Raw genomic sequence first — 21,764 nt, 5'->3', positions numbered from 1 at the left:
TCACAAGAGTTTCCTGAATTTAGGTCAAAAATCTCTCTACAGGAATACAGTGTGATATGGTTATTGAAGGGACTGACAAAAGCTGGTTGCTCAATACAAGTGGCCTTAGAATAACGCTCAGATAGAATTTAGGCCCTAATTCTGATCTCGCACTAGTGTTAATTGGAGAAACTCCATGTTTGTCAGTGGAATTACACCAATATAAACCTACGTGAGTGAATAAGAATCAGACCCTATAGATTTCTTGGTGGTTTGGTGGGGGAAGGATGGTGTCTTGCACAGGTTTTGTTGGATCTGTAACATGGTAACACATCCTGTATAAGGAGTTTCGGTAACAGTCCAGACCGCTCCATTGTTTTCTCTTTGGGTAGTAACCATTAGTTTGTTCAAGAATTTTGAGGGGTCACTTCTATCTTTGTATCTGTCACCAATCTCAATTTTTATGGAAAAAGAGGCAGTGCTCCTACTTTCAGTAAATGAATAGTCCATTGCATCAGGTGGGTGAATTTCAGCTGTTCATGGGTTTGTGAGGCAGCTGTCCTCTCAGGGAGAAAGAACAGAAAGGACCAAAACATTCTAACAAAGTGGCAAAGCTTTGAAAATAAATACTTTGTTGAATCTGGGCTTACTGATTGAAATACTGTTATTTAAGTCCCCCCCCCCCCCGCCCCCATACAGACTGAGCTTGATGACTCTGATTAAAACATTTGACTGGGAGAATTTAGCCGAGAATTTAGACCATAGTAGTTCACCTATTGCAAGGAATTCCTTTAACTTATTATAAGTAAAAATGCTGTTTTCCTTGGTATTAAGACAATCCCAGATAGATTGGCATAGATTTAAGAGTGGGAGGTGAGGGGACACCCCAATTGCCCTAAACCTAGAACATGTGGCTTAGGGCAAGGAATTTTGAGTGAAAAACTATGAATGTTCTTACAAAAGGACTTTAATATGTTTGGGATGGGGCAAAAAGGCAGCAGTAGAAAAGACAGTCTGAGAGTTCTAGCTGGGTAACTTGAAAACAGCTGTTTGCTGGAGCCCTGCTGTGGGGATACATCTGTGCAAAGCTTTTTCTGTTCTATCCATCTTTGTTCAAGGTAATAACAGGAACTCTGTGCATATTGTAAACAAAAATAGACTAGGAATGACCATCCTGGGTCTTTGTCCTCATTTTTCTTCTGAAAAATTTGTACTTCTCCAAGCAAATTGTTCCAGGCTGTCTGCACGCTGAGGAAGATGACACTACATCAGTTTTTGCTCTGTCCATATTTTTACAGTTGCCTTCCTAACCATGAGGGCTAGAAACTTTTTTTTTTTTTAATGAAAGCTTAGATAATGGAGCACAATTTTGTGTCAAGGAGTAGCTTGTGCACTAAAAATTTGTGGTCACAGAACAGTGGAATACACCAGGTTCTTCTTCTTGGCTTATGTTTATTTTAGTTTGTGATAGAGAATGTTTTTCTCTGCCTTGCCTGTTGCTCTTTCCAGAAGTGCTGCCTAGGCTGGTCTGCAGCCTGTAATGGCCATCGATTTGGAACCAATGCCCACAATGGAGATTGCTTGGAGTTGCTGAGGATAAGGAATGAATCAGCAGTGTCATGCAAAAATAAAACACAACTTCCTCCAAATGTAATGGTATTTATTTTACTGTAGATATAAGTTAAAAGCTAACATCATATTTCTGTTCAAAAATTTAAAAAATTAGTAGACAAATATTTGTCTTATGGAGATGGAAAATTAACACTTTTCTCAAGACTTTCATCCAAATATATTAACTTTGTTCACATTCTGAGTTACAACTAAGTAACTTAGTGAAATAAAATCAGGGGTGTGTGTGTATATATTTATTTTATAAGAACATTTTTAGGTAGATAGATATAATGTGTGATTTCTTTCATTTAAAAAATTCTACAGAGATTTATTTTTGGTGAAGGTTGACTAGTTAAAAGGCTTCGAATTCATTGCAGTACAGTTTGTGTAGAAGAGTTATCACAAAACTGATTGGAACTATTAATGCAATATTTTTTTCCATTTCAAATCTTTATATAAAAGCCAACATTAATCTTTTTAAATATTTGCTTCTTTCTCATTGAAAATTCCATTAGTAGACCCAGATTCTGTTCCAGACCCTTCTCCAGATTCTGACCATTGATTCTCTGACAAGCAGAAGTACTTCACTTTCAGGGGATGACCAGGAGTCCAAATGACACGGAGGTGGCATGAAATCATTTCCTGGAGAGCAGACAAAACCAAGGTTATCTCTACATTGTCTTTTTTGTTGATGAAAAGAGATTTCAGACAATATGTGTTTTTGTACCTGTGTTGGAATTTCATGTAGTACAACCGAGTAGTCAAAGTCAATCGAATCATCTTTAGTTATCTGGATGCACACAAAAGACAACGAAGAGGGTCAACCAAAATGAGACTAATGTTCAGAAGCAATTCTTCCTGGCTCCATTAGTACGGCCAGTTAGATATTGAATACATGCTGTAGCTTTTTGATTCATTGTGTGGGCTTTTCACACAGCTATGGATGGACTCTCCTTCATCTCAAGCTCTGAACTAAGGAACACGCCCAACAGGATCTGTGTGTTTTCCCATCACTTCCTGTGTCCCCTCCTAGACCAGCATATAACACACACCTAAGCAAAAGCATAACCCTCCTGGAGACTTTCAGCCTTGCCCTTTCTTCCTCTCATATAGTAGGGGATATCCTACTATCCTCTCCCTTGAGCCCCAGACTTGTCACCTTCCCAAAGCAGTGGGGCTGCACCATCCCTGAGATCTATCCAGCTCAAAGATCCATTGTTCTTGAGTTATCTCTAGGAAGGTTTTTCTTTACTAGCAAATTAGGTCATGATGAAATATGACATTGAGAGTTGTGGTAAAAACATGATGTAAAATGTAGCTCTTTGTTTACCCATGAATACTTGACATGATGCTAAACATGACTTGTCATAAGAACATAATGGCCATACTAGGTCAGAGCAATAGTCCATCTAGCCCAGTATCCTGTCTTCTGACAGTGGCCAATGCCTGGTGCTTCAGAGGGAATGAACAGAAGAGGCAAATATCGAGTGATCCATCCCCTGTTACCCACTCGCAGCTTCTGGCAGTCAGAGGCTAGGGACACCCAGAGTGAGGGGTTGCATCCCTGACCATCTTGGCTAATAGCTGTTGATGGACCTGTCTTCCATGAACTTATTTACTTCTCTTTTGAACACCATTATAGTTTTGGCCTTCACTACATCCACTGGCAATGAGTTCCACAGGTTGACTGTGTTGTGTAAATAAATACTTCCTTTGGTTTGTTTTAAACCTGCTGCCTATTAATTTCATTGGGTGACCCCTGGTTCGTGTGTTTATGTGAAGGAGTAAATAACACTTCCTTATTCACTTTAGCTAAGCCATTCATGATTTTATAGACCTGTCATGTCCCCCTTACTGGATCTAGTCAACTTGGAAAAGAAACAATTATTTTTAATCTCTTGTCATACGGAAGCTGTTCCGTACACTTAATAATTTTTGTTGCCCTTCTCTGTATCTTTTCCAATTCTAATATATCTCTTTTAAGATGGGGCAACCAGAATTGTATGCAGTATTCAAGGCATACCATGGATTTATATAATGGTATTATGATATCTTCTGTTTCATTATCTATCCTTTTCCTAATGGTTCCAAACATTGTTAGCTTTTTTGACTGCTGCTGCTCGTTCAGCTGATGTTTTCAGAGGACTATCCACAACTCCAAGATCTATTTCTTGAGTGGCAAAAGCTAATTTAGATCCCATCTTGTGAGATCCTCTTGTAACTCTTCACAGTCTGCTCTGGACTTAACTATCATGAGTAATTTTGTATGTTCTGCAAATTTTGCCAGCTCACTGTTTACCCCTTTTTCCACATCAGTTATGAATGTATTGAACAGCACTGGGCCCAGTACAGATCCCTGGGGGACAGTACTATTTACCTCTCCCCATTCTGAAAACTGAACATTTATTCCTGCCCTTTGTTTCCTGTCTTTTAATCAGTTAACAGTCCATGAGAGGACCTTTCCTCTTATCCCGTGACTGCTTACCTTGCTTAAGAGCCTTTAGTGAGGGACCTTGTCAAAGGCTTTGTGAAAGTCCAAGTACACTGTATTCACTGGGTCACTCTTGTCCACATGTTTATTGACCCTCTCAAAGACTCCAAATAGATTGGTGAGGCATGATTTCCCTTTACAAAAGCTGTGTTGACTTCTCCCCAATAAATGTGTCTGATAATTCTGTTCTTTACTATAGTATCAACCAATTTGCCTGGTACTGGAGTTAGGCTTGCTGTTCTGTAATTGCCAGGATTGCCTCTGGAGCTGCAGGCACCAAGTACCACCTGTTGAAATGGCTAACTATGGCCATAGATGCTGAAGGGTATGTCTCCACTGGAGAGTTAACTTGGGGTTTGCTGCTAACTCCCCTCCATCCACACACAAAACCCTCTCACCCAAGTGTGGTGGTGTGTTTTCAGCCTGAGCTGGCTGTCCCTGCTGGGGCTGTCGGTTAAAGCTCAGATGCTGCTTTCACTTGAGCTGGTAACCTCACTTTGAAATGATGACATCAGCTAAATCACTCCAATGCTGATGGTCCTCCAGTGCGCTCCCACAATTTCTCCCATGTAACCAGAAGGAATGACGGTTTCTCCCACAATTCACTGGGAAAGAACCACGGCAGCTCATCTTACTTCAGCACAAAGAACCATGGCATGTGCCCCAAGAACTCCTAGTGATATACATGGTGGAGTGCAGCACCAGTGAGGACACAGTAACTTGGATATGGCTTTGCAGTTTGGCTGATCACACCTGGGCTAGGTGAACCCAAGATGCTCAGAGCTGGATGCTGCTCACCTGAGTTAACTTGGCAATAAAGACTTACTCCAGGTTCAAGAATTCTACCTCATCAACCACTGGAAGGTGCCACCGAAAAAAGGATCTTTCATCTTCCCATAGTTTGGGAAGCCTTCCCATAGCCTTTTCTTCTGAAAATCTGACCCTAAACACCCAGGACCAAAAACTAAACACATTGTGCATATTGATCATAGAAATTAGAGATGGAAAAAACCTATTAGATCACAGATTCCATACCCTCCAGATACAAGATATAGTCCCCTGAGAGAGGGCAGGTCAAATATTCAACTGGCATTATACTTAAGCTTAGCTAAAAGGCCAAAAGACAACTGGAATGAGTTAGTATAAAGTCAGCATATTACATTAACACGGGGTCAAATCCTCACTCTCATGTTTAGTCTTACGGAAATCAGTGGAGGTATTTGCATAAGTAAGGCAAGCAGGATTTGGCTCACACTTTGTACTAACATTTTTCAGATAAATTCTTGGACAAAGTAAGTCATTTCTGATTGAAATACTTTCACTTTGGATACTGAGATCTTGTATGAATCTGATATTTGATAGTGATTATGAGCTCCTGATTGTTGGTCTGTTATGTATTGCTTATTGTGAGATGATGTGTTAACCTTGTAATGCAGATTTAATTTCAGTTTCACTTACCCACTGCTTCACATTCTTGACTTGTGCCATGAAATAGCCTAAGTTCTCTGTTGACTTTTCCCACATTAGGTAGCTGCTGCCAGCAACTGCCAAAGCCCACGCTGGCTCCAAGGCTGGTTCAATATTTCCATAGCTGTCTGAGAGGGGAAGTAAAAGACAGTGATGTAAAAATAATTCTGCTTTTAAATCAGACACACCGGAAACCACTTTTGCACTGACATTGGATTATTCCCAGGAAGTAACTCTTTCCTCCATGTCTGTTTTGCAATATTGAATGGAGAGGGTAATGAACTGATAATAAGCTTATTGTAGATATAGAAATACAAAAGCATGGGCTGACCCTGGTGGAGTTGAGTTTAGCAAGCAACATTATCCACTGGGTCCCCACAGTGTAGAGTGAAATGGGAAACCCAATCTCCATGATGACAGAGTTAGGATGAGCCTATCCAGAGTGGGTGAATAACTGAGGCACATTATCACTCTATTTCCAGTATAAAAATATTCCACTAGTTAGTCCCCTATGTGCCTCCTCTCAGTTGAGGGAACACCAGTGGCCTAAGAGACACTTGTTAATACTCTGACTTCCCTAAAAGCAGCGAAAGAGTGGGTCTTTCATTGCAGAATTTTGCACAGAATTATGTGTCGTCGAATCGTACAGATATCTCTAGTCCATCATGTTGTCTTCATCCTGCAAAGCCCCAGCAAATTTTTTCAGAAATCTTCTGGAATGTTGGCCCCTTTTTAAAATCTCTTTGTTTTAAAGCTGCTATTGTCAAAATAAATATCTTTAAAAGAAGTTTGTGCATATTTGCTTGATTTTTGTAGTGGTTACAAAAACTGTTTAGTACAAAAATTTAAAATAATGACTGAAAGGGAATGTACCAGGAATATCATTTCCAATGAGTGGTTTGGTTTGTTGCCTCATTTTTTTGTAAAAGCTGTAGTCATCTTCTCGGGTTTGCTTCTGATCTTTGGTATATGTGCAGTTTATATTAACGGCAGGTCGAGGTTTCCTCTTCAGGTAGAACACTGTAGCAAGGCAAGTCCCAACGTTTTGCTAAAAACATAAATATCAAAGCTATTATCTTTCACTCCATGTCTTTATGTGCATGCATCATGTTTTCAAAACAAAACAAAAAAACTCCATTGTGTTAATCTCTGAGGCAAAGCATATACGGTCGGCATGTTATGTGAAACTATATAGGATTTGTATAGGGTTAGGAGGATTGGGGCAAAACACCTATGATTTATCAGTTATTGCTTTTGCATCTCTTGAAGTAAACAGTGTTCAGAAGAAATACAATCAGACCTGTCCTGAGCAACAGACAGAAATTAGTTGCTTAACAGAGCTGGTCTTCTAGTACAGGGGAGCAGAGCTGTCCACGGTATCCTTGGGGATACTTTGGGATCGTCTCTCTCAGAACAGGAGATTAACTGATAAGAGAGGTCTTTTGGACAGGTTTTCCCTGTATCATAAACATGGACTTTATTCAGAGAAGAGCCAGGGATTCATTTTAAAAATCATTCTGTATGGTTTAGATCTGCCTGTAATGGAATCCCAGATGCATATGGTGAAATCAGTAATGATAAGTCCCCAGTGGAGTGTAAGTGCAGTGAGGGTTATAATTTCAACAAATTCATCAGGTACGTATTCAGATTTTGGAGCGTGGACACCACAGGAGATACATTTGGATAATGAGGGCCATACTGTGCCATTGATTTTGACATCAATAGGAAGTTTGACTTAAAAGCTTGATGGGACAATATAGCTCCAGGTCAGGATTATCCTCCTCAGGCATTGAGCCAAATAAACCCTATGAAGGGTCCACTCACAAAAGCATTGAAATGAGCTGTATTTTTAGGGGTAAGTATTGTACTTTGTGTAGGAAGGACCATCTTACATTACAAACTTACGCTGCTTTTGTAGTCTTCTGTAGTGAACTGCAGGTAGTACTTATGTCCAATTCCTGGGATAGTCTAGAAGTGAGAGAAACAGGATCTTTATAAAAGGGGAAGTTCAGATTGTATTTTAGCACAGATTGTTCTGGTTGCGTAGGTAGGTCATCATTAAAATATTTACTGATTATTGCTAAATACAGTATTCAGGTGATAGCAGGGAAACCTATGCTGTGGCTTACCCTTGTATCCAGTGTGGGCACTACAATATGATATTATGGACAAGACAGCGATGCATTATTAGAGGTGGTGTCTGGGGTCACTTTTGCCTTGCTTTGGCTGTCCAATCTGAAATTAAAGATCGCATGGTACTACTTGAAATGATGAGGGGATAACCTGAGGGCCCTAATGACTATTTCTGCTCTTATTAAAACCAGTTTTATAATGTCCATGCTACGAATAAGCACACAGGACCTGATCCAGCTCCCAGTAATGGAAATAGAAAGATTCACATTGACTTCAATAACAGCAGCAGCTGATCCATAAATGGCTGTTTTATTTGCTTACACAAGAACTACTACGCTTAACTCTTTAAGAGATTTAGATATAAAGCATTACAGAGAAAGGCACCGTCTACATTACTAACACCAATGCCCAGACACTGCTCATAAGACCAGTGGTGAGCTGGAGCCGGTTCACACCAGTTCGCTAGAACCGGTGTTAAATTTAGAAGCCCTTTTAGAACTGGTTGTTCCACAAGGGACAACCGGTTCTAAAAGGGCTTCTAAATTTAACCGGCCAAAAGTGGCGCCTTAGCCACCGACTCCACGGGTGCTCCAGCCCTGGAGCACCCAAGGGGAAAATTTAGTGGGTGCAGAGCACCCACCAGCAGCTCCCCGCCCGGCCCCAGCTCACCTCACCTCCACTCCGCCTCCTCTCCTGAACGCGCCACCCCGCTCTGCTTCTCTACCCCCCACCAGGCTTACTGCGAATCAGCTGTTCGCGCGGGAAGCCAGGGCGGGCTGAGAAGCAAGCTGTGGCTTCCCACTCAGGCCCAGGGAGGCGGAGGTGAGCTGGGGGGGGGGGGAAGGGGGCACACGAGGAGAGCCGCTCGCACCGCAGCAGGTAACCGGGGGGGGGGGCAGCGGCGCAGGGGAACTGCTCCCCGCCCCAGCTCACCTCCGCCACCCTCGGCCTGAGCAGGAAGCCGCGGCTTGCTTCTCAGTCCTCCCCGGCTTCCCGCTGAACAGCTGATTCGCGGGAAGCCAGGGGAGGGGGCGGAGAAGCAGAGTGGGGCGGTGGGTTCAGGGGAGGAGACGGAGGAGAGCTGGGGCCGAGTGCGGGGCGGGGGGCTGCCGGTGGGTGCTCTGCACCCACCAAATTTTCCCCGTGGAGTCGGCGCCTAAGGCGCCACTTTTGATGTGATCAGTGGGGGGAGCGGCCGCTCCCCCTGCTCCCCCCCAAGCTATGCTCCCCCGCCCCTAGGAGCCAGAGGGACCTGCTGGATGCTTCCTGGGAGCTGCCCCAGGTAAGCACTGCTGGGAATCCCCCCCCCTTTTTGCCCCCCCTGGCAGGTGCCTCTGGCTCTTAGGGGTGGGGTGGGCACCCACTACGGTGGCCCACGAGACCCTCCTGCCTGGTTCTGGGGGCAGACAGGGGAGGGGGGTGGATGGGGCAGGGGTCCTGGGGCGGGGGCGTCAAGGAACACCGGGGGATTGGATGGGGCAGGAGTCCTGGGGGGTGGAGGTGGGCAACAACCCCCTTGTGGGGTGAGGTGGGAACCCGTTGTTAAGATTTTGGCAGCTCTTCACTGCATAAGACCCATTTTTATTTAAACATGGAGCTTGAACTAGCTTGGCTTTACCACCAGTTGAAAGGGGTGTAATTTGGTGCATATATTTTTAGAAAGATGTTTGATTCTCCCTCCGTGCTTCAGAAATTTAGTTATGCCCCATTTCTACTCAAAGCAAAACTGTGCCAACTGAGCCAGCTTTAAAAATCAGCATAGTGTGAAACTAAATTCTGCTGTTCTTTCTCCATTCAATTTGTTCAACCTATCAAAAACAAAACTTAATAGTAACACCACTTCTACTATGAAAATAGGTTCTATTTTAGTCCCAGCTATGAGCAATGGAAACCAGATGCAGTCAGGGGAGCACAAATATGTATATGCATTTGTTACAGAACAATACAAATTGCTACTAAGGACCCTATCCGGCCCAAAGACATCTATGCAGCTTCAAGTCTGCAAAGGCCCTGCCAGTCTGCAAATGTTTCTGCTAACCTACAGTCATTGACTCTGCTGCTTATTCTGAAGGGCCGTGGAAACCAATTTCAACTTTGTGTCTGCCTTTGTCTGTTCTATTCCCAGGGCACAGTCATACATGGTCGCTGCATTCCCAATGACCTAGAAACCAGGTGAGTTCTTCCTCGGCTGACTTTCAGATGGATCTCTGTCAGGAAGATGTGATGATCAGGGCCCACTGGACAGAAGATTCTTCCCTTCTCATTATACTGAATGCCAAATTAGTGTGAGTCCACTCTGAATTATAATCAATTATTACTGATAACGCTGTGATCACAGAGTAGCAAAGTAGAGTGTGCAAAGACTACTTCCGTCACTGTATCAGAAATAATGTTCTCTAAAAATGTAACCCAGACTTCCATTTGATTATGGTTTTTCATGTGATAGATAAGTAAAAAGGACATGTTTGACAAAGATAAAAGCAGAAACCTTCCAAAACAACTGTTAGATATGGACATCAGGCTGATTCACATTGAAAGTGCATACAGCCTAAGAGCTGTCTTTGCAGCAGTCCTGCAAAGACTTGTGTATGTACTTAACTTTATGCACCCACCAGTAGTCTCATTGACATCAGTCGGGTTCTGCTCATGATGCATAAGATTAAGCGCGTGTATAAGTCTTTGCGGGATCTGGGCCTTAGAGAGGTGATGAAGAAAGATGCAAGTATGTTCATGAATCATTCTGCCTGGCTGTGTGTAGTCTCCAAAATTAATTCAGAGTGTGTATCATGTAGCTTATATATTTTACTGAAAAGTTAGAAAAAACAAAACATTGGTCTGAAGACGGTATTGGAGTACAATACTGGGCACAGCATTCCATCCCAAACTTTGGAGCTTAGATTAAGGAATGTTCTAAAGCCAAGGTAGTACAGATTAAGATTCTGTTCTGAAGAGGCTGATAGTCTAGATTCAAAAGAATGAAACTCACATCTTCAGATCAGTGCTGGAAAGACCAGGTGGAGTTTTTAAACATAGGCAACAGGGGTTCCCTTAATTACATACAGTTTAGATGTCTGTCATGTTGCACACTGATTTACAAGTGAAGACTGAGGCTGTCATCCCTGAAGATGCTAGCAGGTAAGAGACTCTCAAATCTCATCAGAAGTTTCAGTTCCTAAAAGCTATGACTGAAACAAAAAAGATTCAATTCTTGCTGAGTGGAAATAACCGATGGTACCACAGTTACCACACAGGTTCAGGAGACTTTTGAAAACTGGAAATTTGAGCACAGAGGAGCTGGAATAATTTGTAAAGTGGGGGTGCTGAAAGCCAATGAACCAAACTGTGAACCCTGTATATGATGGAAATCACTTCAAGCCAGAGGGCGCTGCAGCACCCCTACTTCCATCACCTATGTCTGAGTGTACACATTTGAAATTGTGGCATTTTTCAGATCTGCAAATCTTGTCACCGTGGTTTAACATTGCAGTCCTTCATGATGATGATTGCTGACTGAAATGGTTCAGTAAGATTCCTCAGTGGATCTTTACAGAAACACTTCAACTAACAAGCTCTAATTCTGATGTGGTCTGCTTAACCACAGAATATTTGGGACAAAGTGCACTCAAGTTGCACAGAAACAAATATTTTAGGGTCAGATTCTGAAAAACGCTATCATGAATAGTCCCATTGTACCACTCAAAGTAGTAAGTACTAAGCCTGGTAATAAGTATTTGCAGGATCTGCTCCTTCCTTTGCTAGTTAATCACTTATCCTCCCACCAACTTTTGTCTTTTTCATTTTTTGCAAGCAGGGAGTTGGAATGGTTTGGGAGCTAGTGAACATATACAGGTAAAGGGTGTTTACAAATTAGTTATCTGTTGAAGTCTTGTTTGTCAATTAATATTTTGCATCAGTTAAATGGCTGGCATGTTTGCACATTTTTCTTTGATAAAATCAATTATAAGAAAATCAAACCAAATAAATCTATTTGGATGTTGTCATACAGATTTTCCCTTAAGGGGCTGTCTATATTGCAGTGCCTAATTATTTTATTTGAGAGTGCTAGTTGTTTACCAAATGTGTGTGTTTAAATGTAAAGGTAAATTACTGTATGATAGCAAAAATTACTACAATTTGTTAATCTTATATTTGTTTTGCATGTGATCCTCTCCAAGTGAACAGTGAAAAGAATTCTGGCTGTTTGTACAGTGTTAGAGGTTAGAATCTTGAGCAGGTATGCACATATTTTACTTATCCAAACTTGGCTCTCCTTGCGCGCACGCGCGCACGCACGCGCGCACACGCGCACGCACACACACACACACACACACACACACACACACACACACACACACACACACACACACACACTTTTTCCTCCAGGCAACTATTACTATCAAATGTTTGTAAAAGTTTACTAGGAGAGCAAAGCTGTGGGCCTGGCATCTGCCCTATGTATATACACGTGGTTATATATTTCAGATAAGAGGCGACAGTGGATTAGCCACTTACACAACTTTAAAATAGCTTGTTTGGCCTCAGAGGGCAGGGAGACTGAATGTTGACCCTCATAATCTGCTTTTCTTTTCTTTTTCCCTTCCACTTTGAGCCCTAGCTAACAATGTGTTGTCCTTTTGATCTACTCAACCATCAAGTCAAAATGACAAAGGCTATTAAATGAACAGGCATTCTTAGTATAGTAACAAAGTAGCTGCCTGGAGTTTTATGAGCGACTTACGAAGGTGTTATAAGTGTTTGTGGCATAGAAACCAAGACCCAGTATTGGGAGGGATTGAGCACCCTGTGGGAGGCACTCAGCACTAAGGAGAGATGGGCCCTATGTCAGCTTGCAATTTAGCCTTAAAGAGACACAGGGAATTATTTCCATATATTGCATAGCAGAAAAAATATTTTAGGGTCCTGTGTTAACACAGATAACATGAAATAATTACCACCAAGGGGATTATAATACTTTTAAAATAGAAGAAATGGGGGTTTGAGACTGCCATTGACAGTGAGTGGGGGGGACTTCTGAACCCTCGGGGAGCCTCATTAAAGTCACTGCAGCCTTGCAGAGATGCAGCAGTCTGCCTGCATGCTTTGAGGCTTAAAATACTTGCAGTAGCCACTATGTAGTTAATCCAAAACTTCCCTATCAGAAATGTCCTAAGTCATATAATAAATGCTGTGTTTTTCCTTCCACGATGCTTATCCTTAATGGTGGCCTCATCCCTTTCTGTCTCTTGAGAAACATTTCCATTGTATTATTATTACTACTGAGATAACTTTAAGTATGACAATCAAATTTCATGACAAAAACTGCAGTAGTTTCATTTTACTTGTTTAAAATAAATATTAATGAAAGAAATAAAATCTATCATAATTTTGTATATATCTGTTATGTAAATATAGAATTATATGCTTCTTTGAAATGGATGTAATCTCTTTATTTGTAACTATGCCATCTGGTAAATGGGTTTTTAGAAAATTTTCAAGGGTGAGCTGCAAAGCTAACGTACAAACTGACTTAAGTAAAGAAAGATGTGTTGAAAGATTTCCCTATCAACACAACGGGGGCAGCATCTGGCACAGAAATAAGTTTTTATTTAACTAGCCTTTTTAAAATTCTTCCTTTCCTGCCTTCTATGAAAAGATTTTCACTGTCTTCACTTTCACTCTCACTTCAAGGTTAGCTGATGATATCCCAGAATGCATTATTACATGACCCCAAGTCCATGGGTCTAAATGAGACCTCCAGGATATAGGACATCAAACAATGTATGCTGGGTTATTGTCAGCCAACCAGGAAGTCTCTGAAGGATTTCAGAAGAGGAAAGAAAATAATTTAACGGTTTAAGTTGACATTTCTCTGCTGAATGTCTGGGCTGAGGGATACCTAGCTTATTGTTGGGATAAACTTCATCCAACTTCCATGATAGATTTTCAGTTCTCAGTATACTAGAATAGCTGCTTTAGAAAGGTTCTAGACAGGACTGCCAAGTATCATGCACCTTGTGTGACACACATACACCTACCAGCCCTGTCATTATCCCTGCAAACTAACTGAGATGTCAAGTGTTCTGCTGGGCTGTAGGGATAGCCAGCAACTGTTACTCCTGGCTCTGTCACGCTGCTCCCACGGCTGACTCCCCGCTGGGAAGGAGCAGCCAGCAATAATGGCAGCAGCAACTATGGGAACAGAAGGTGAAAGGGGCATAATGTTGGCCCCAGGTTTCCCCCAATCTTTGCACTGACTTCAGTGGGTTCTGGATCAGGCCCAGACTTAATTAAAACAAAGTATCAGTCATACACAATGATCATCATTCTTATAATTGTAAGAAAATTAAAAAATACTTGTTCTTCTCGGGCCAGGAAATGTATGTTTCTTTGTAGCCCCTAAAGAGTTAACTTTTCTTCCGTTGTCTTTCATTTAGAGTAAAGATTTCTAACACAGGAAATTATACTGTTCAGCATCCTGATACATTTCTGGAGAGACAGCTCAACCCTTAGAACTATACGCTCTAATAATGCATGACACTGGAATTTGAGCAAGTGCTGCGGCTTGGTCAAAAGATTAGGAAGTTTTACCTTTGTTGTCAGTTTCCCTTTTCCCATTCAAATACAACTTACTAAAATTATGGGGCGGGGCTGGAATCTAATCATAGGTTTTATAAAACTTTTTTCTACTATATTTTGGACATAAATTACTTAAGTGTTTGTTTAAGCCAGGAGCACAAAATGAAATAGAGATAAGATTTCAAGGTTTTTAAGTAGGAAATCAATTAATTCATAACATACAATTAGTGTATCCATATCAAATTCTGTTACAAATATTGCTATCAAAAGAAGCAGGGAGGTCATTTAACTAAGTGTATTAGAATGGAGATTATTTAGCCCTGTTTACATGTCTCCTTATTAATTTGCTTTTCTCTAGCCAGGCGGGCTAGAGCGATTCTCTGTAAAATCCACTCAAAGCTGCTCCTGAGTGTCAGTGTTTTTGGGTATTGCTTCAGTGTTGTACCTGATATGGTGGATTGTGAGGGCAGAATTTTAAACCTGAAGTGATTCAGGCTGTGGCCAGCCTCTAGGAAGGAAAAGATGACCCACCGAGGGGAACGAAACATACCTGTGTTTTCAAAGCACTGTTTTCTCTCAACATAGTGGCCTCAGACCAAACTTTGTCAATTTCAAAACCTTGCTTTTGACAGAGTCCCAGAGCTGGAACCTTTAACCTGTCTGCATGCTCTCTTAGGCCTGTCTGTTTTATGATTGGCAACTAAGAAACAGCATCAAGAGGTAAAAATGTAAGGCACATAGGACGGTTAGTGTTTTGAGCTATATGGTAGCTTGAGGATTGTCCCAGCCTATTTACAAAGTCTTGAAAGCTGCCAAGAACCAGCACCAATTTAATTTCAGATGATCTAAAATCCTACCACATCCCCACCTCTTGACTTTAGATTTCTTTCAAGGCACAAACATGTTACACTGAAGAGTCACTCTGCTCGCCTTCCACTAGCTTTAAGCATAGGACTTTCATTGTGTGCAAAATGTCATTTTATGTATGTTCCAGAAGAGGCTGACACCAAGGTAATATCTATTTAACATAAATGGAGAAATAAGAGCTAAGGCTGGAAGCCCTGACATAGATTTCTTGGTTAGCCCATAACACGCTAGAATGTAAAAGCACGCCCAGGGGCTATGCCCATTTCTATCAGACACCATTGATTTCAGTACGATTAATGGCCATAGGGCAATAGGTGTTCTCCTTTGTTGCACCTTTTATTCTCTTACAGGACACTGAAATTGTTCATTTAATCCAAAATGTAATCTAAACTCTACAAGTTTAAGGAAGTAGATGATTTTTCTCTCTTGCAGTCATAGCAAAAGATACTATAATCACATATACACCGTAAACCCTTTCTGCCAGTGCAGTTACTCATTTAGCAGCCTTAGTATTCTATGTTTGCAAGATGAAGATTGAAGCAACACAAGAGGCCATTGTACTTTCCAGCAGAAAATTCTTTGGAAACATGGAGTTTGGAAGCAGTTTAGGTATTTTTTTTTTTGTTAAAAATTAAGTGTTAGCATAAAAATTAGCATGAGGTTTGCTAAATCTGAAGAGAATTCACAGTTGCCGTGACAAACAGACTATTTCACTAGGGACCAGGGCATTTTAAGAGCTGTTTTAATGTTAATGAAGTGTGTAGTAGACTGCCTGCCTTTGTTTTTCTGGGCTGGTTTGGTCGCAGAGAGTTGATGAATAGTTTAAGTCTGTATGTACTGGCTATTGAAGTGCTTCTAGACATATTCAGGGGCTAGCACTGACCATTTGGGAAATGGCTGCTATTCTAGCAGCTTGCTCAGGAGCCAGTGGCCAGGAGTGTAATTCGTAATTTATTAGAAGATTTGCTGCTTGGGAGTACCAGTGGGCACATTTGAGGGGGGTATATTGGTCCCTCTCACAACCATTCTTTCACCTTTCCTTTGGAAGTGGTTCCTCCGGCCCTCCTGTCTCCCTTTGCTTGTCTGCTTTACACCATCCAGCCCCTGACACACAAGAATACTAAATCCAAGTCTTTTTCCATCGTCTCCCTATGAAAACAGCTGAGGTGTAGGGCCTGAAATGTGTGCATTGTGCTATTTGCAAGTGGGCTCAGTGTATTACTCTTTGCTGTGTGCATTATCCCCGTACCACACACTCGGTGCAATGCCTTTTTCTCTGTGTATTATCCAGGGAACAAGTGGGCTAGCGGCATTGCCTTTTGCTCTGTGTGTTACCCTGAGCACCAGCGGACTCTGTGTAATACCCTTTGCTCGGTGTGTTACCAGGGAACAAGTGGGCTCCAGGGTCGGGCATTGCCCTTTGCTCTGTGCGTTGCCCAGGCACCAGCAGGCTCCAGGCACTGCCCTTTGCTCGGTGTGGTATGTGGGCTCGGTGCAGTACCCAGGCACTCCCTGGGTCAGGGCTCTGCCTTTTGCTCAGTGCAGTACCCGGGCTCTGGCACTGCCCTTTGCTCGGTGCGGTACCCGGGCACCAGCGGGCTCTGGCACTGCCCTTTGCTCGGTGCGGTACCCGGGCACCAGCGGGCTCCGGCATTGCCCTTTGCTCGGTTCGGTACCCGGGCACCAGCGGGCTCGGTGCATTGCCCTTTGCTCGGTTCGGTACCCAGGCACCAGCGGGCTCCGGCATTGCCCTTTGCTCGGTTCGGTACCCGGGCACCAGCGGGCTCGGTGCATTGCCCTTTGCTCGGTTCGGTACCCGGGCACCAGCGGGCTCGGTGCATTGTCCTTTGCTCGGTTCGGTACCCGGGCACCAGCGGGCTCGGTGCATTGCCCTTTGCTCGGTTCGGTACCCGGGCACCAGCGGGCTCGGTGCATTGCCCTTTGCTCGGTTCGGTACCCGGGCACCAGCGGGCTCCGGCATTGCCCTTTGCTCGGTGCGGTACCCGGGCACCAGCTGGCTCGGTGCATTGCCCTTTGCTCCGGGCGGTACCTGGATACTCCCCGGCTCGGGGCTCTGCCCTTTGTTCTGTGCAGTACCCAGGCACCAGCAGGCTCTGGAGTTGCCCTTTACTCGGTGCGGTACCCAGGGAACAAGAGGGCTTGGGGCTCTGCCCTGTGCTCGGTGCGGTACCCGAACGCTGCGCTTTGCTCGGTGCGGTACCCGACACTCCCCGGCTCGGCGCGCCGCGCTGCCCGGTCGTCCCTTACCTTGAGCGTGGCTTTCCGGACCTGTCCCAGGGCCCGCAGCGCGCTGGGCGACCCCAGGCGGTAGTTGAGATAGTGCAGCGCCACCCGGGCCGCCTGCCCGGCCAGGCGGTTGGAGACTTGCAGCTCTCCGTCTGCCCGGGGCGGCGAGGGGCCCTCACCCCACGCCAGAGGCAGCAGGAGCAGGAGCAGAAGGGGGCCGAGCCGGGCTGCGCTTCGCCGCTGCATGCTCAGCGATGCCGGCTGCTCGAGGTGCTGCGCGTCCAGAAGCTGCTCCGCACTGAGCCCGCAAGCGCCAGTACAAATAGCGAGGGTAGGGCCGGCTCCCCGCCCCTCCTGCCCCGGCTGTCAGTGCCGGGAAGCGCTCGAGCACCACCAAGGAGGCTCCGTCCAGTCTCCGGTGGCGACTTCTTGCCTTCCCCTTTTCCCGCCCCCGGCCTCCCTCCCTCCCTTTCCTTCCCTCCTGCCCGAGCTCCTTCCGTGAGTCCTCCCGCCTGTCCCTCTCTCCTTGCCCCCAAAACCTTTCTCCTTCCCCCCTTCACCTTAACCCCTTCCCCTGTTTCTTGCCTCTTCTCTGTCTCTCCTCCAACCCTCCCTCCTTTTCTCTCCTCCCTGCCTTCTGCCTCTCATTCTTCCCCCTTTCCTTCCTCTGCTCAGCCTTCACCCCCAGAGCGCCCAGCCTGCCTGGGAGGGAGGCAGATCTCAACTCGCCAGTTTGCACTCCCAAAGGCTTTCGGGTGCTGGGAGGTAAGAGAGCAGTTCATGGAAGCCAGCCCTGGTGCTCTGTAGAGTTCCCACAGCCTTTCCTCTTCTATTCTCACTCTCTGGCTAGTCTCTTTCTCCCTCACAATTGTCTCATATCTTTTGATGAGCCACAGACACCTTGGTAGGTTAAAGAGACACGTGGGTGAGGTAATATCTTTTATTGCACCAACTTCTCCAAGAAGAGATATCGCCTCACCCACCTTGTCTCTCTAATATCCTGTGACTGACCGGGCTACAACTACCCTGCATACAATTTTGTTAGGTTAACGTTTTCATTCCTTCCGACCAAAGTGTCTTACACACAGTGTTTGAGATCCCCAGGAGTCTGGCTGAGTGTAAATCTAGACCTGTCAAAGCTTGTGATGAGTATGAATGAGGAATCTGCACAGTCCTGGATTTAAACAGAGGAGGAATTACACATGCCAAGGGGAATGCAAATCCACGGCACACTTCCCTGAGTCTGGGAGCAGTCTTGTTCCCAAGGAAATAGGAGTTGCCACAGACCATTAGTCAAACAACACAGGAAACATGGAACACTAAAAGCTGTGCAGGCTCAGTTGTGGCAACACACAGCTGTACGGCACCAGATAAAACCAGACAAAAATGAACCACAGTGTAATAGCAGAGGCATTGGACAATCATAGACTATGGTTTATAAATAAGGAATTCAAAAGTCTTGTGTGACAATGGGGAAAAAAGTAAAACCCATGTTTATGAACACTTTTTGGTCTGATTTCCCGAGGGGCAGAGCATCTACTGGTGTTCAAAGTTCTGAGCATTTAGCTCCACTGAAAATCAGGTCAATACCCTGGCACCAGCAGGCTTCCAATGTTGGTTACTAGAGAAGGCGAGGGTTTGGAGGGAAGATTCCCTCTCTTAAAGTTACTGTTACTGTTTGTACAGCTGTAGTGCATAGGAGCCCCAATCAGGGATGAGACCCTCATTGTGCCAGGCACTGTACAGACATGTAACAGAAAGATGGGCCTTGTCCAGCTCTGAAGAAATTATAATCAGAGTATAAAATAGGAGACAACAGGTGGCTTTAACAAACCGGTGGGGAGAGCACAGGGCCGGCTCTAGGTTTTTTGCCGCCCCAAGCAAAAAATGTGCCGCCCCCCAAGCTCCGAGAATGCAACTGCCCAAGCAAAAAAAAAAGGGGGTGCAGCCGGAATGCCACCCCTGGAATTGTGCCGCCCCAGGTACGTGCTTGCTTTGCTGGTGCCTAGAGCTGGTCCTGGGAGAGCACCAGGTAAGGAGACAAGTCTAGTCAGCATGAGAAGTGGCAGTCATTAACACCCAATGCCTAACCCTTGTTGAGTTTTTTGTAAGCATCACAGCAAAGTCTTTAGGAGGTATTAGCAAGAGAACAATGAGGTGGTTTTGCAGATGTTTATGAGTAGGTTCTCCTGTGCATAAGAGGCGGCTTGGAAGAAATACCGTGGAATATAGAAATCCTTCAATACGAGAATGTGACTCCAAAGTGCAAATGCTGTTGGAGAGGTGATCAATTGCCTTGCTCAAAACTAAAGTTAGTGTCAAAGACCACGGTAGATATAAATAATCACAAGATAGCAAATAGACCAAAAAAACCAACATCAGGTGAGCGTTAGATCTGCATCTTCCAAAGCTAAATAAAAATGGCTCTGATCCTGTGGAAAGTCACTTAGACGGCTTGTGGCAAGTATGTCCCACTCACACACAACTGAAGCACGCAAACATGAAATACTCATATACAGCAGAGGACTTTTCAGCATTTTATTTTTATTTTGCAATGGTAAATCTATATATTCTTTGTAGCCTTCCTAATCCCATTTCTTGCATCTCTTCTTAAACCTCCTCTTCTCACCACTGTGTCCCCCCACAAGTACATCTCCTGCAAACATTTTGTTACTAACTAGAAAATTTTTCAAGAAAATAGCACTTCCCCCCCAAACCAAACTGGCATGTTCCTGGGGGAAAATTTTATAAGCAAAGATGGCTTTTACAATCCAAACCTGCAAAAATGTGCACTTTGGGGATGTTTTTGGTGCAAGAACAGTCATTTTATCAAAATCGTGCTAAAGTGAGATATGTGTATGTGAAATGAAAAGGAGTACTTGTGGCACCTTAGAGACTAACAAATTTATTTGAGCTTATGCAAATTTTTTTTTATTATTTTTATTTTTGCGAATGCAGACTAACACGGCTGCTTCTCTGAAACCTGTGTATGTGAAATGATACTGTGCAAAATGGAAGTATTTTCCATGTGGAATTCAGACAAATAAAACCCACTGATACTGCATTGTTCCATCCCTTTCTCACTCTGCCTTCCCTTCTGATCCCCAGTGTGTCCCCTCTTCCAACTGCAGCCCTTCCTCTGAAAATCCTGGTCTACTCCACACCCAAACAATGAGCTATTCTGCTCTCTTCTCACTTTGCCTCCCCTTCCCAGCTTTTCCACCTTTACCCTTTCTGACACCCCCTCAAAGGCCCATCTGTCCCTGGGAATTCCCCCACCCTAGCCAGAACTTGTGCATTTATCAGGAAAAGTTAATTTGACACCAATTATTAACTCTGCTGTGAGACTTCAGTAAATTCATCAGTTAGTGGTAAAGGATAATTATGTGGCTTGTATATATTTCCAGTTATCATGATATTACTATTCTTTTTAATTATGTGCAGAATCCTTTTAAGGGAGTAATGAGGAAGGGCAACTTGCTTTGCCTACCCAATAGTAACCCAGTTATCCCATCTGAGCAGGTAAGATACATTTAAGCCTTTTCCAACAGATGAGGGGACAGTCACTGCAAGTGGGTGAATTGTAGCTTATGACAATGCCTGTTTTAAGTGAAGACACTCCACCATTTTATTTCTATTACTTTTGGTAAAGCAAAGCTTCATTCTAGAAGCTATAGATTACAGCAGTATTTTGCCTTTAGGCTTCAAAGTTACCATGTTCCATTAAGAATATCTTTGAATTTTATGCATGTTTGTTTATTAACTCATGCAGTGGACTAAGTCCCTTGCATCTGTTACAAGGGTCAAACCTCTCAGCTAACCCTGGAGTTACCTAAATAAACTGGATGGAAAGTTTATACTTCTGGAGGTGTCAGTAGAGACTGGATATTTGACTAAAGTCCCTCTGTTTCACAACCTAATCACTTATTTAAATTTGTGTCCAAATTGGCATCATAATTTTTCAGGGAACAATGGAGTCTTCCATGTATGTTTTTATTCTAAAATGTTCCCTTTTAAATGTTTTTGATGTTTGGCTCACATTCCCTTTGATTTCCTCTAGCTAAACAGCCCCACTCCCACAAACTCCAACCTTCTCTCTCACATGCATACTCTGATAACATCTTGATATAGGCCACTTTAAAAATTAAATACAAAAAGTGATTCCCCTTATCTGGCATAAGTGATCTGAGCTATGTCAGGTGTTTCCTGATGCTACCTTCTTGCCTCACCTGCTCCACTCTGCACAGACACCCTTGGAGGCAGGATGGGCTGCAGCAGCTAAGGAGATGGGCTCTGCAAAGCCAAGCAGGTGAAGAAAGTCAAGGCCAATAAGGGCATTAGGGGTTGAGGAAGGTTTTGGACGGGAAGGGAGGTTGAGCAGGGATGGTCTGGT

At 43.8% G+C, this 21,764-nt stretch overlaps 1 protein-coding gene across 1 annotated transcript; it reads right to left on the bottom strand.

Annotated features, from left to right (window-relative positions):
• Window positions 1-776: 776 nt before the first annotated feature.
• RARRES1 (retinoic acid receptor responder 1) lies at window positions 777-17,793 on the bottom strand. The gene is made up of 6 exons (XM_074963696.1): window positions 17,393-17,793; window positions 7,454-7,516; window positions 6,422-6,596; window positions 5,540-5,676; window positions 2,318-2,380; window positions 777-2,232 (listed from the first exon to the last, which is right to left on the bottom strand). Exons 1-6 carry the CDS (start codon window positions 17,615-17,617, stop codon window positions 2,068-2,070), a joined length of 828 nt encoding a protein of 275 aa, XP_074819797.1. The 5' UTR covers window positions 17,618-17,793; the 3' UTR covers window positions 777-2,067.
• Window positions 17,794-21,764: the final 3,971 nt, after the last annotated feature.

This window comes from Natator depressus, chromosome 9, assembly GCF_965152275.1.
Source record: "Natator depressus isolate rNatDep1 chromosome 9, rNatDep2.hap1, whole genome shotgun sequence".
In the NCBI taxonomy this organism is placed as follows: Eukaryota; Metazoa; Chordata; order Testudines; family Cheloniidae; genus Natator; species Natator depressus.
Note: the sequence above shows the minus strand (reverse complement) of the source record. Positions and strands in the feature narration are given on the sequence as shown.